Source organism: Schistocerca piceifrons, chromosome 4, assembly GCF_021461385.2.
Source record: "Schistocerca piceifrons isolate TAMUIC-IGC-003096 chromosome 4, iqSchPice1.1, whole genome shotgun sequence".
Taxonomy (NCBI): Eukaryota; Metazoa; Arthropoda; class Insecta; order Orthoptera; family Acrididae; genus Schistocerca; species Schistocerca piceifrons.
The window spans coordinates 267170661-267183444 of NC_060141.1; the positions used below are offsets into that span (position 1 = coordinate 267170661).

The 12784-nt window shown below is 35.9% G+C and overlaps 1 protein-coding gene across 3 annotated transcripts in view; it reads left to right on the forward strand.

Annotated features, from left to right (window-relative positions):
- LOC124794860 overlaps positions 1-12784 on the forward strand; it is a 251714-nt gene that overhangs the window by 118372 nt on the left and 120558 nt on the right. For 2 of the 3 annotated variants that reach the window (XM_047258530.1, XM_047258531.1), the window contains one exon: positions 8894-9814. The exons of the other annotated variant lie outside the window; for it this stretch is intronic. In XM_047258530.1, coding sequence (XP_047114486.1) covers positions 8894-9814 — 921 coding nt within the window. The remainder of the gene's footprint in view (positions 1-8893; positions 9815-12784) is intronic. 3 annotated transcript variants of the gene reach the window in all.

The window sequence follows — 12784 nt, forward strand, 5'->3', positions numbered from 1 at the left end:
GAAGTAGAAGGGGAAGAACCTCATCCAGCTGTAGGTCACAGTAGTGTGCAGGAGACTTCTAGCAAAGAAACTCAGTTTAGGGCCATAACAAAATAGAATAGGAAGAAAAGAGTCTTGCTGCTAGGTAATAGCCATGGAAATGGTGTAGGCCAAATGGTACAGAACAAATTAGGAATGGTGGCCTGGATGAAATGGGAATAGCAGCTACATGTACAAATGTGAGTTTTGTGGAGATACTGCAACCCCATGATCAGCTTTGCTTTAACATTGCTGTGAGTCGTGTGGACACCGAGTTGAGTGGGCTGCTGCTGACAGAAATGAAATCTCATGTGTGTCTTGTGTATGCAGTGCCTGTTGTTACAATTGCGAGGTGGGATTATACTAGACAAGGCCTACACCTGAATGGGATAGGGAATGATGGGTTGTTTGAGTTTATTGCGTATAATATATGAGAGACCACCACCACACAAAGTAAGATCCCTGTGGTTATTGGTGTCAGAGAGGCGCATTTTTTAGATTAGCACCGGGATTCAGGCACACCTTTTTGAAAGAAGTCAAAATAACAGAAGATCCCCACAGAATCCTCAGTCCTCGAGTGGACGTACTGCTTTTCATAAACTGTTTAATTAAACAGTAATAAAATAAACTGTCATTATATCACTCTGTTCCCGTGTACAAGTGTTACCCGACAGTAATCAGCCACTTGAAACAAAAAACAGCTCACTTGCATCAGTTGCCAGACAACCACTTATTTGATTACTAATTATCTTGTAAACAACTGTCTCGTTGTGGAATTGTGCTGCTCACTTGTAATCTGAGACATTTTCTTGCATGAATCATAAATTTTTTATCACCTAGCTTGCTGTTTATTTTTATCTCACAACTGCTGCCTTGGGCATATGACAACACAACTTATAACTGTGTTAGCTGAAGCAATAATGAAGGAATAGAATGGGCTCACAATTGTAAAACAGTGGAATGATGCAAGACAAATGTTATTTTGTACATAGGCACATCCACTTGAGGGTTAAGAATGCACAGAAAAGTGAGGTTAGCTTATTTCACCAAAATATTAGAGGATTGAATAAGGTAGGAAGAGTGTCTTGTTTGTTTGGAAAATTTAGAGACCTCTGAAGAGATAGACAGCCTGTGCCTATATGAGCATCACATAGCCGCAGAGCTAGATAAGTTACGTATAAAAGATTACATTCAGCACCTTAGTCATGCAGCACTACTACAGGAAAAAAATGAGTTGTTACATCTATTGAGATAGAACACAAGTTTAGGCACATGAAGTCAAGTAGATCTTGTAGTGATTAGCACATAAAAGGGTGTGCTTATTAATTAATACTGAAAAAAGGTCACTGGAAATTTTTGGGCTGTCTTTTGGGGAATCAAGATTCCTTACTATGCTTTCTGTCAGGCTGCAGGCTAGCAGTTAATTGTGTGTGGTGACTTCAATGTAGATTTTCTCAAGGATTCTGATGGAAAAAAGTGATCTGGAAACCTTATTTTGATGGTACAATGTGATCTTGGTAACTAACTTTCCAACAAGGGTGGATAAAGACAGTAGGATCCTAATTGGTAATGTTTTCTTTGGCAAAACTCAAAGCAAAAACATAACTGTTTACCTAGCAGCAAATGCTGTCTCTGGTCATGATGGACAACTGTTGAGAGTAAATAAGACAGTGCTGTATTGTATGGATACTCATCAGTGGAAATAAATCAGGGTAACTAATGATTCCAGGACAGATGTTTTTAAGAATAGTTGACAAGAGATGGGCTGGGTGAAATTTGTAATGAACTAAATGCTAACATAAAATTTAATCTCTTCCATGATAAATACATATCATTATTTGAAAATAGGTTTCTGCATTAGCTAATCAGAAAGGACATTAAACAGCCATGTGTTAAAACAAACCGTGGATCACTAGAGGGATTAAAGTATCTTGTGAAGGAAAAGGGAAATGTATCTGTCAACAAGAACAAGTAGAGATCCTTTAGTAGTTGTACACTACAAAAACTACTCATAATTACTAAGAAAGATTACTAAAAAATCAAGGAACATGCACATAAATTCAGAAATCAGTAGTGGAAGGGCAATAAATAATGAATCACATATAGCATATATGTTTTATAATCATATTTTAAGGGTACATGGACATCGTGGTGTATTTTTTGTTTGTATTTTGAAATATAATAACACAAAAACTGAAAAAGACGTAGAAGTGAAACTGTAATCAAATAATAGGGTATTTGATAGTTTTCTGGAAATTGTCTTAAATGATTACTAATGTCATCTTATGCTCCTAACAAGCTTTTTTTCCTCTTGAATTTCAGTATTCCTTTATAAAAATGGAAATGAAATTCAAATAATTTGAAAGCCCACTAAAATGCTCCATTTGAGTCATGTGATGCCTGTGACGTTCCTGGCTAGCTATCTAGCTGCACCTGTCATAATGCTAATTCACAGTGATGTTTTGTTTTGGAATTTACTTTTCAGAACATGGGTTACAAATAATGTATGGTACCTTACTGTGCACATACATCTATAAAAACTTATTAAAAGTTGTTTTCGAGAGTTCCAGAAAATGAGAAAATGCCTAAAATGTAGTTACATTGTCTGGCAATTTACCACCACATTCAAGCACAAGCTCACTAACTTAATTAAAGATGTGTTGCACTGTGAAGTTAACATTAATTTGCCTCCAGGATGTGATCTTGTATTGTTACAATGAAGGATAGCATCATTTAGTGTCATTTTACCCAGCTTCACATAAATTATTTAATAGCTCATTTGTTAGAGCAGTAGTGTGTTGAATTTTATAAGGCGATGTCCATAGATTGTTTGTTCAGATCCAACCCAGAAGAATATTTTAACTTATTTGTAAAACAACAGTTCTCTTGTATGAAAATCAAATCACAATTATGAAATTTCATCACACCAATCAACAACCAAATACTTTTTTTTTTCCTTGCTGTTTTCACATTAGTCGTTGTCCACACACATTACATTCAGAGAGATATTTTCTGGTTAATATGACCACACACTTTTTACTTTATTAGAAACAATGTTTATCTTTGCAATGTCAGCTCGATTCCTTGTTTAAATTTTTGAAGTTTCATCATCTAACATAAAGATGAAGTAAGTCTGCTTCAGACGCTGGCAGTAGTTTACACTCATAATTGTCACAGCCCTTAAATTTGTGTTACCTGCATGTTGTGCATGCTTTGTATCTTTCCATACAGAAAACCTCATCGTCCTACACTTCATTTTCTGTGGGATTATGGTGATATCTTCAATAGTAGCAATGTTTTCCAAAAAAGTGAATTGTCTGTTGTCCATTTCTCAGACTGAGATCAATGTGAAGTTATATGTAATACATCCCACAATTGAAATAACTGCTACAATCAGTTCTTGCTAATACTATTTTTGTATTTTGTGTAAAACTTTCAAAAATATATGACCCTTCCAGGATTTGAATGTGTGACTTCTGTATTTGCAGTCAGATGTGCTATTGTTGCACCACTGGGTGTCTGCTGGGAGCAGTATCTCTGCTGAGTGTTTCCTGCAGAGGACATCAGCTCTAAGATTTGCCAAGAATAATTTTAGTTGCTTTGGGTCATAGCTCATGACTGCGGAGGAAGGCAATGGCGAACTACCTCCGCTAAGACCTTGCCTAGTCGATGGTGCGGGTCTCCCGAATATTGTCCCCTATGCTCCTCAGAGTATGGGACCTCATCATCATCATCATCATCATCATAATGACTGATAGTCGCAATCTAGTTGTAATATATGGACCCATTTGCCAAAGTTCTGTAGTTCCATAGTTTTAAGCAAGTGTAATGGTGTTGCAGGGAACAGGGGAAAGAATGTTCTTCATTGCACATATTGTTGCTCTAAATGGGTGGAGCATAAATGCATCAACTTTCACAAGGCTTCCACTGTCATTGTTCACAAAATTCGTTTCTGTTGTTACCTAAAAGTTGTAATTGCATGTTCCATCACTAAATAGCTAAGCTGTTTGCAGAAAAAGTACATAAAAACCTTGTAATCTCAACTAATAGTCCTTTTACAAAACACGTATAGCTTCATGTTACTCCTAGTCTTTGTCACCACCCAGTAACATGCAACCAAATTTTTATATTTGATGATGTTTAAGCTTTAATTATACAAAAATAACAGATATTTTTTGAGAATATTGACCGTAAATGCTATTTAAATGTTATAATCAATCAGAATAACATCAATCTGAACCATATTTTTAACATAGGAAAATAGCCTATTAGTATATTGTGACCTCTATGTGAGAACAATTAACATATTGTGGAAATCATAATAGAGAAAAAAATTGATTTTTAACTTACATAATGAATTATGTGTAATTTTTCTTTATATACACTGTACTTCCACACTGTTCAAAATAAAAGATCAAAACAAATTTTATTCTTTTAATTATTAACGTATTAAAAGAATAAATCAGGAATATTTATCAATTTATTGTTTTGCTTATTTAAATTTTTGTAAGTCAGTTTTTTTCTCATAATAATTTAAGAACATATGATATGCTCCAGCTTAAAGTGCTTAATACATTGTTGAATAATCTGGTTCACTATGTAGGTAAACACTGTATTAGTATTCATACAAAATTTTGTTTTTGTAGCTTTAGTGTTGGAAGCAAAAATGCCGATTACGGGAAATTGGAACTAAAGATTTGCATGTGATTTTTTCCTCAATGACAACATGTCAAAACATTCCAGCTCCATATTCTTGTTGATTCTGAGTGTCTGTTTCAAATTGTTAAGTTTTCTTTCTTTTCGTTGTTATTCTGGCCTCCTTTGTAATGCTTTTGGCAGTTTTTTCTTCTTCAGTGGCACATTGCCTGTCCATTCTTAGATGACCATTTTTCATGTTGTTCCCAGTCTTGATACCTAGTCTGCTCATGGTTTTTAATCTGCTTGTTACTCCTCCGTTAAAACATATTATGACATTCATCACATCAATCAGAAAAGCTGACATTCCAACAAGTTTTTGACTTCCAGTCCCAAATTAAACTATTGAAACTTTCATTTGGGTCCTGTGTTTTGCCATGTACACATTTTTGGCGAGTTTAGAATCTGAAAGACCTTTATATAAGGCTTCAGTTCTGCCATAACATTTTTTGGCGAGGGGTTGCATATGAAGTATTCCCTTTTGGGCAGAGGCCATGTTGTGGATGCTGATCACTGAATATTCTGTGAAACAGAGTTACCCATATATCTTTTCTCGTCTCTTTTGGTATTGAAAAATCATTAAAATGTGCCTAAAACAGTCACAACAAGTTTACAACACAAATGCAAGGGGAAAAAAAGTCCCACAGAAGTAAACTACTTGTATTGACAGGTTCATCAGTTGCAATAAATCCATGCTCACAGTACACTCACAGTACAGTAAATACCTTCTTCAAAGATATTACACGAGCAAATTGCTGTTGAAATATCAGCACCCTAGTTAAATAATGACATATTTTAGCAAGATTTTGTGTGACAGCTAAGCATTTTAAAACCAGTTTCCACAAATGCTTTATGAAGGCACTTAAACAGGAAAATTGTGAGGTAATATAAAACATATATCTTTAGTAGTAGCAAGAATCACAGAATTTTATTAAATAAGAAACAGAATTTCCATTTTTTTCCTGTATGATGTACAGGTCTCTTTAAATGTAGCAGAAAGCATAGGGATAAACATTAAAACTGGGAAATCACAACAGTATGTGGAAAAAGTAACTGTCATAAAAATCTATCATGTGAATATATCACAAACTTCTACTTCTAAAATTAAGAAAATTATACATTCTCTCATAAACAGGAGCTCATCTGGTTTTGATGGTGTTTTAAATAGAGTACTAAAGATTTGTTCCCATATAATAAGCCCAGTCTTATCTGATATATGTAATGCCTCACTAACTCAAGACATTTTTCCAAGTGACTGATGTCCTGTGAAGGCACCTACGGCAGGGAAGCCACTGATCTCACAGGCCAGTCACATGAAATATTAGAGAGAGCCAATATAAGACCATCTGGCAGCTGTCTCACTCTTACTTCTTCCACCACTAGGTGCTATTATCTTTCATTGCCTCTACAAGGAGAGCTACAGACACTCTGCGGTTTGCCTAGACTGGACTACAGTTGTGTTTGGATAGTGATGGTTGTACTTTCTGATTTACTGCTGCGTGACTGGAGTGATGGCCTATTATCAGCACTCCATAAGCTTGTATAACATTTCAGTGCAGTGCATGTATTTGATGATTGTGTGGTTTCCACCATTGTAAGACTATACTTAATACTATGATTTCCGTATGTGTACCCAAAAAAGTAGCTGTACTTGTGCATGTATTAATTTCAATGAGGAACTGTTATTGTTTGGTTTTTTGGACTAACAGACAATTCAGTGTGTTGTTACAGAATTCTAATTTTGTGTTTAACACTTGTTTGTTGGCCATAAAATGAGGGTTACAAAAGTCACAATCTCCACAATATCCTGATTTAGACTTTTCCCTTTCTTAGAAATTTTCCCTGGTGTATAATTTGTAATGATGTGAATACCATCGCTAAAACAACTGCCACCTCCTTCTATCAACTACTATAGCTCTGTCAATGGTGATATCTGCTTCATCAAAGGAGAAGCATTTCTGAATGATCGAATGTTATATGCTCACTGACATATGACTTCCAATATTCAGCTTTTTGTGACTTAGAAATGACTGACAGCTCCTCCCTCTTTTTTTCTTGAATTCTTCAGTGTTGTCAAATTGGTGTCCTTTCATGTCCCTTTTCATGCATGGAAACAAGAAAAAGTTACGTGTAGCCAGGTCAGGCGAGTAAGGTGCATGGGACAGCGGAACCATGCCATTTTTAGCCAGAAACTATCTAATAGATATGGCTTTGTGCGCAGGGGCGTTTTGGCAGAAGAACCAGTCTCCTGTCTGCCACAAACCCAGTCTTTTTTTTTATGAACATTGCTGTGCAATCTTCTTAAAACTTCCTAATAAAAGGTTTGATCAATGGTCTGATCTGGGAGTAACAAGCTCTGAATGAACTACACCCTTGGTATCAAAGAAGCAAATCAGCATTGTTTTGATGTTTGATTGGACTTCATGACATTTTTCCGGCAATCATAGCACCTTGAATCATCACTAGTAATGACCTCTGCCAGAAAATGTGGATGAGTTTCAAGCTATTGTTTCAAATAAGGACATATTTCAACTCAGCATTCCTTTTGATTGTCACTCAGAACTCGAGGAACAAACTTGGCAGCAACCTTTTTCTTTCCCAAATCTTCTGTTAAAATATGCTGAACTGAGCTCCAAGATAACCCAATAATTTCTGACAGTTGATCAGTTGTCTGTAGACAGTCTGTGAGCACAAGATCTCAAATTTTTTCAATATTTTCATCGATTCATGCATTTGGTGGATGCCCAGAATGAGGCTCGTCGACATGTCACCATTTTTAAATCGAGCAAACCACTTGTACACTTGAGGTTTTCCCATATTGTCATCTATGTAAGCTGTTTTCAGCATTAAAACAGTAGAAAACAATATTTCACAGCTGTACAACAACTTGCAATCATATAAAACAAAACTAGAACAAAACAGCGCTAGCAAAAACAATCACTGTAGATGAACAGAACAAGCCAAGTTGACAACACAGGTGGCACTGAACTGGCAATGAGTTGCACTATACATGCCTGTCAGTAGAAACGCGTACTACACAAGCTCCACCCATGGAAATGTTATTCAGTTTTTTTTTTTTTTTTTTTTAAGAATAAATGGGCACTGTCTCTGTGGCTTTACTAGTAACTAACAAAATTCTGTCATCAGCATGTCAGCATGTTTAAAAAAATAATAATTCTGACCTTGGTACCTGTTTTGTCAGGTATGTTAATTGGTTTATTCCTCAGAGCAGAAATATGCAGGAGGGAACTTCCTCTACGGAATGTTTTTGTCATTAAGCAGCCATTTTGCCTGATTCAGTAATCTTTCTCCTCTTCCTCCTTCTGCTTGTTCTTCACTACCTCATTTTCAGAGACATCTCTCCCCAAACTTACTTCTTCATTTCTGTGATAGTGTTTCCACTCTTTTGCTACATTTATATACTTATGTATTTTCAAATTTCATCTATCACTTTCATATTTCTGTATCTTATTGTGGCATTTCCTTCCTCTGGACATTTCTCCTCTATTACCTACATTTCTGTTTTACATCGTCTTTGTCTCAATTATCTGTTGATCTTACACTCTCATTCCGTTATCTCTGGCATATCAGTTACCCTCCATATCTCAGCCAATTTCCCAGGTCTACAACTATAATCTGTTGATGACATGTTAGCGTTGGTTTCTCCATTATTTTGTTCTAATGTTTTGCATTGACAAAATATTCTGGGTAACTTTTCTGGTTATTCTTTCATAATACTGTTTCCTCTAACCCTATTCACTACTCTGGCACATTAAAGAAGCTCTCTATCTCAAAGCTACTACTTTTGTCATTTTTTTTCCTTGTATTTATTTATTTTCTCCCATTGTGTCACAGCTGCAGTAGAATGTGTAGGATTGTTTTTTTCCCTCTTTTCTTTTAATGCTACACCCAGGCTTTCAGTTCAGTATTAGGAATATCTCTTTTGGATGTCTTGCATATATAGACTGTTCTGTGAGCAGATTGAGTGAATCAACATTGCAAAAAATTTAATCAACCAACAGGAAACATAAGCTTCCTAACACATATCATATATTTTATAAATATCTTTTGCTAACAGTTGAAATTAAAATAATGTAAATTGGCCATCTTTATTCATCCTCTAAATTCTGTGTGATGCTGTTAACTGTATGTCTGAATAATTTTTTTGTTGTTCTTTCAGGATTTTACACCTGTTCATAAAACTGATGATATAATATGCACTCCCAGGCAGCCTGTAGAAAACAACTGTAATACAGTAAATGGAAACACGTCATACCGCTGTACAAACTGTGAGGATTCCACAGAAAATCCACTGAGTAAAAGTAATTTTTCCCACAAAATAAGTGAACGTGGTCACATGCAAACTGTACAAAATTTGGGAAATTGCATGAAGGACACACGCAGATCTAGCATTAATCAAAGAAAACTTCTTACATGTAAGCGTAAATTAATAGTTGCTGAAGTACAAAATAAGATGTGTAGGTCTGGTAAAATATCAAAGAAAACATATGAAAAAATAACAAACAAATATCACTACAGATGCCTGCCACATGGAAGAAAATACCTCCTCCGTAGCACATCAGATGCACGATTATTACGAAAGAATAATCAGTGCAAGAAAGAACCAAGGGTGACTTCAGTTAACATTAGAGACAATGATAGAATAATGATACATCAGAGAAAGCAGCCTTTACAAACCAAAAGGAAACAAAATGTTTTGAATAAGAAAAATAACCTTCTTTATTCTCAGGGCAAAAAGAATTCATCCAATTGCAGCAAACAGAATCAAGAAGGAAAGGGTAGTAAAGAGGTTGGCTCATGTACGGAATATGCTGTACAGAATATTGTATTAGAACCTGAACCTTGTTTCAAGGAATGCAGAAATGAAAGTGCAGTGGATGTGGAAAAGAACAAACAATGTGACACACTACTAAAATTGCCTTACAAGGAACCATGTCCAGTTGTTAGAGATATAAGATCAGGCAACGTCTTAAAGAACTGTGCAAACAGATTACGAAAGTCAAAGCAGCGAATATGTTGTCAAGATATTAGTGATACAGAAAGACCAAAGAAAAAATCAGAAAATCCTCCTCCACCAAAGGTGAGTAGTATATCAAATACATATCATTTAGTTAAATTATGACATGCTCATATGCCTTGCTATAAAACTAAACGATCATTCAGTTTTTAAATGTCCTAGCACTGAGCTTCTCAAGTTCGTCAATTTATGCTTGACTTGGTATGAGTGTTGACTATTTCTTGTACATCTGGGGAAATTTTCTTTGTGATGTAATTAAGAATTCAGCTTTTGTGTAAAATTAAAGGTGTATACTGACCTGTAAATTTACCACCACTTCTTTCGTATGTCAGCAGTACTTGCACAAATAAACCATTAATTTATTCATTTTTTTCCTCTCTGTGAAACTCTGTCTCCATAATTACCATTTTATAATGTTGTTGTTGTCATCGTCATCATCTTTGGAACTGGTCTGTTGAAACTCTCCATGCTGTTCTACCCTTTGTGAGTCGCTTCATCTCTGTTTAACCACTGCACTCTATATCTATTTGGACAATGTTGCTGTACTCAAGTCTTAGTAACTTCTACCTCACACATTTCCAGCCATTACTAAATGAAGTATTCCATGATGCCTTAGTGTGTTTTTTATCAGCCTAGCCCCTCTTTTACTCAAGTTGTACCATAAATTTCTTTTCACCCCAATTCAATTAAGTACCTCTTCATTAGTTATTCTTAGGTGGTACTATATTTCAGAAGCTTTTATCCTCTTCTTATCTGAATTGTGTATCATCCACAGTGCTCTTTGGACAAAGCTACAATTCAGACAACTACCTTCACAAAAGATATCCTAACACTTGAATTTATATCCAATGTTAACAAAATTCACTTTCTCAGAAACTTGTTTGTTGTTAGTACCAGTCTGCATTTTTTACCCCTCTACTTTGGCCATCATCTGTTACTTTGATGTCTAGATAATAATCTACTACTTTTAGGTACTCATTTCCTAAGCTTATCCCCTCAGCATCACCAGATGTAATTCAGTTGCACTCCATTATCTTTGTTTTACTTTTGTTGTTATTCATTCTAGTTAACATTGTCAAAATCTTTCCCAAAATCTGCAAATGCTATATCATCAGTCTATCTTCTAAGATAATTATTGCTTCACATTGCAACCACCCCCTGTTGTTTATTGAATAATTCACTTGGCTGTTGGACTAATGAAAGAAAAGAGATGGGAGTTACTTCCAGGTGTGTAGACGGTTATTGAATTAAACTGTGTGCCTGAACTGACCAACACACTGCTACCTATGTTTATAGGAAGCAAAATGTTATGCTATTTCTGTTATGATAAAAAATTGCTTAATGGAAACACAGTTTATTAAGTCTTGAGGCAAGTAAATGGTTCCTATTGTTTCTCACACAGTCTCACAGCACTCATTCCATCTGGCAACAATGAGAAGTTTAACTTGAAAATTATGTTAAGAAGAATTAAACTGACTCACTAGCTCACAATATAGCTTATTACAATATCCGATACTACTGACAGTCAGTCACCTTTATAATATTAAAACTTCCAGATAGCATTAATGTGCCACACATATAATATTCTGTGATCTCTTTTTCACTTATAATTTTTGATTCTTTGCAAATACATTGACAAAACTTCTTCCATATTTATAGAAACACTTCCTCCCTTCACTTTACTTTTCAAAATCTTAATACTGCACATACTTCTTCAGCAAGTTAAACTTTCCTTGACACTGACTGCACCCTGGCCTTAATCATCGGCTGAACTGCCTCTCCTGCGTCGGCCCAAGCATTAATCCCCACTTGTTAATGCAAATTGTTACCTCTGGAACCTTCTGAAGGCCAGTGATATGGGTATCCCCTGGAAGTTTGTGTTCATAATAGATTATTTGCTAATGGCAGTGCTTGATTGTGAAAAAAGAGGTTCTGCTGTTTTGACCTTCCAGGGGTGTTTTTTAAATTTAGAAGTCTTAAAACTTTATTTTAATGCCCTTTTTTGTCAGACGTACTGGTATGGCATACCGACGCGTACTGTCACAAATCAAGCACTGAGTAGGGGTATCGGCAATGATACCCTTACATCCTCACATCTTCTTTGTTTTGCAGAATTGTAATGTTTTGATAAAATAACAAAACTCAAATCCCAAAAAATTAGTGCCCTCGACTGTTACTATGTAGCTAGACTCTAATTTATGGCTTTACACTTCTATAATCCTTTGAGCAGTTCAATTACATTTAATCATTCACACTCAAGATGTTTACACATTTAATTGACAATTTTTGTTTACTCGATTATTAGCAGGGAAACAACCATCAAGTCACCGAAATACAAAATTTAAGGGTGCTTAAGCATAATATTGATTTGAGTGGTCTAGTCTCATTATTCTGATAGTCAATGCAAAAACAATATTTAAATCATGAAATGTAAATGAATACTACAGAAATGCTGTTGTGTTACACAGTGTAAATGCACTAACACTTGTATAAATATGGACATAATACACAAGAAATAACTAGAATAAAGATAACATTTGCAGATTTTAAACAAATTCACCTTAACTTTGTAGTAACCTATTATTCAAAATTATGGATGGTGATGAAATGTATCCCTTTGAAAATCCATTACTTCAGTCATACATCAGATGCATTTTGCAAATTAGTCGGGGAACTCAATTGTTTATGTAGTAACACTGTTCACGTTTACGTCGCACTGCACTTAGCGTAGACCGGGACTGTGTCCTAGGCATGCCCGATCTTGACTCACTGGGCACAGCCCGTGCTGCCGGAGTTGTTGTTGTTGTTGTTGTTGTTGTTGTTGTTGTCATGCCGGCAGAGGTCGCGTCCGAATTCTCGCGTGCCCTCTGGTGGACGGGACTCTACTTGCGGCAACTACCGTCCGTGACGCGCCGTGCCAATGTGCGCCTCCCGCGATCTTTCTGGTGGCTACTACACTCCTCCTCCTTCGGGGGGGTGAAGCCACTGTGATCCACTGCATCGGAAGGTGGAGCGACGGGCAGGAGCTATGAC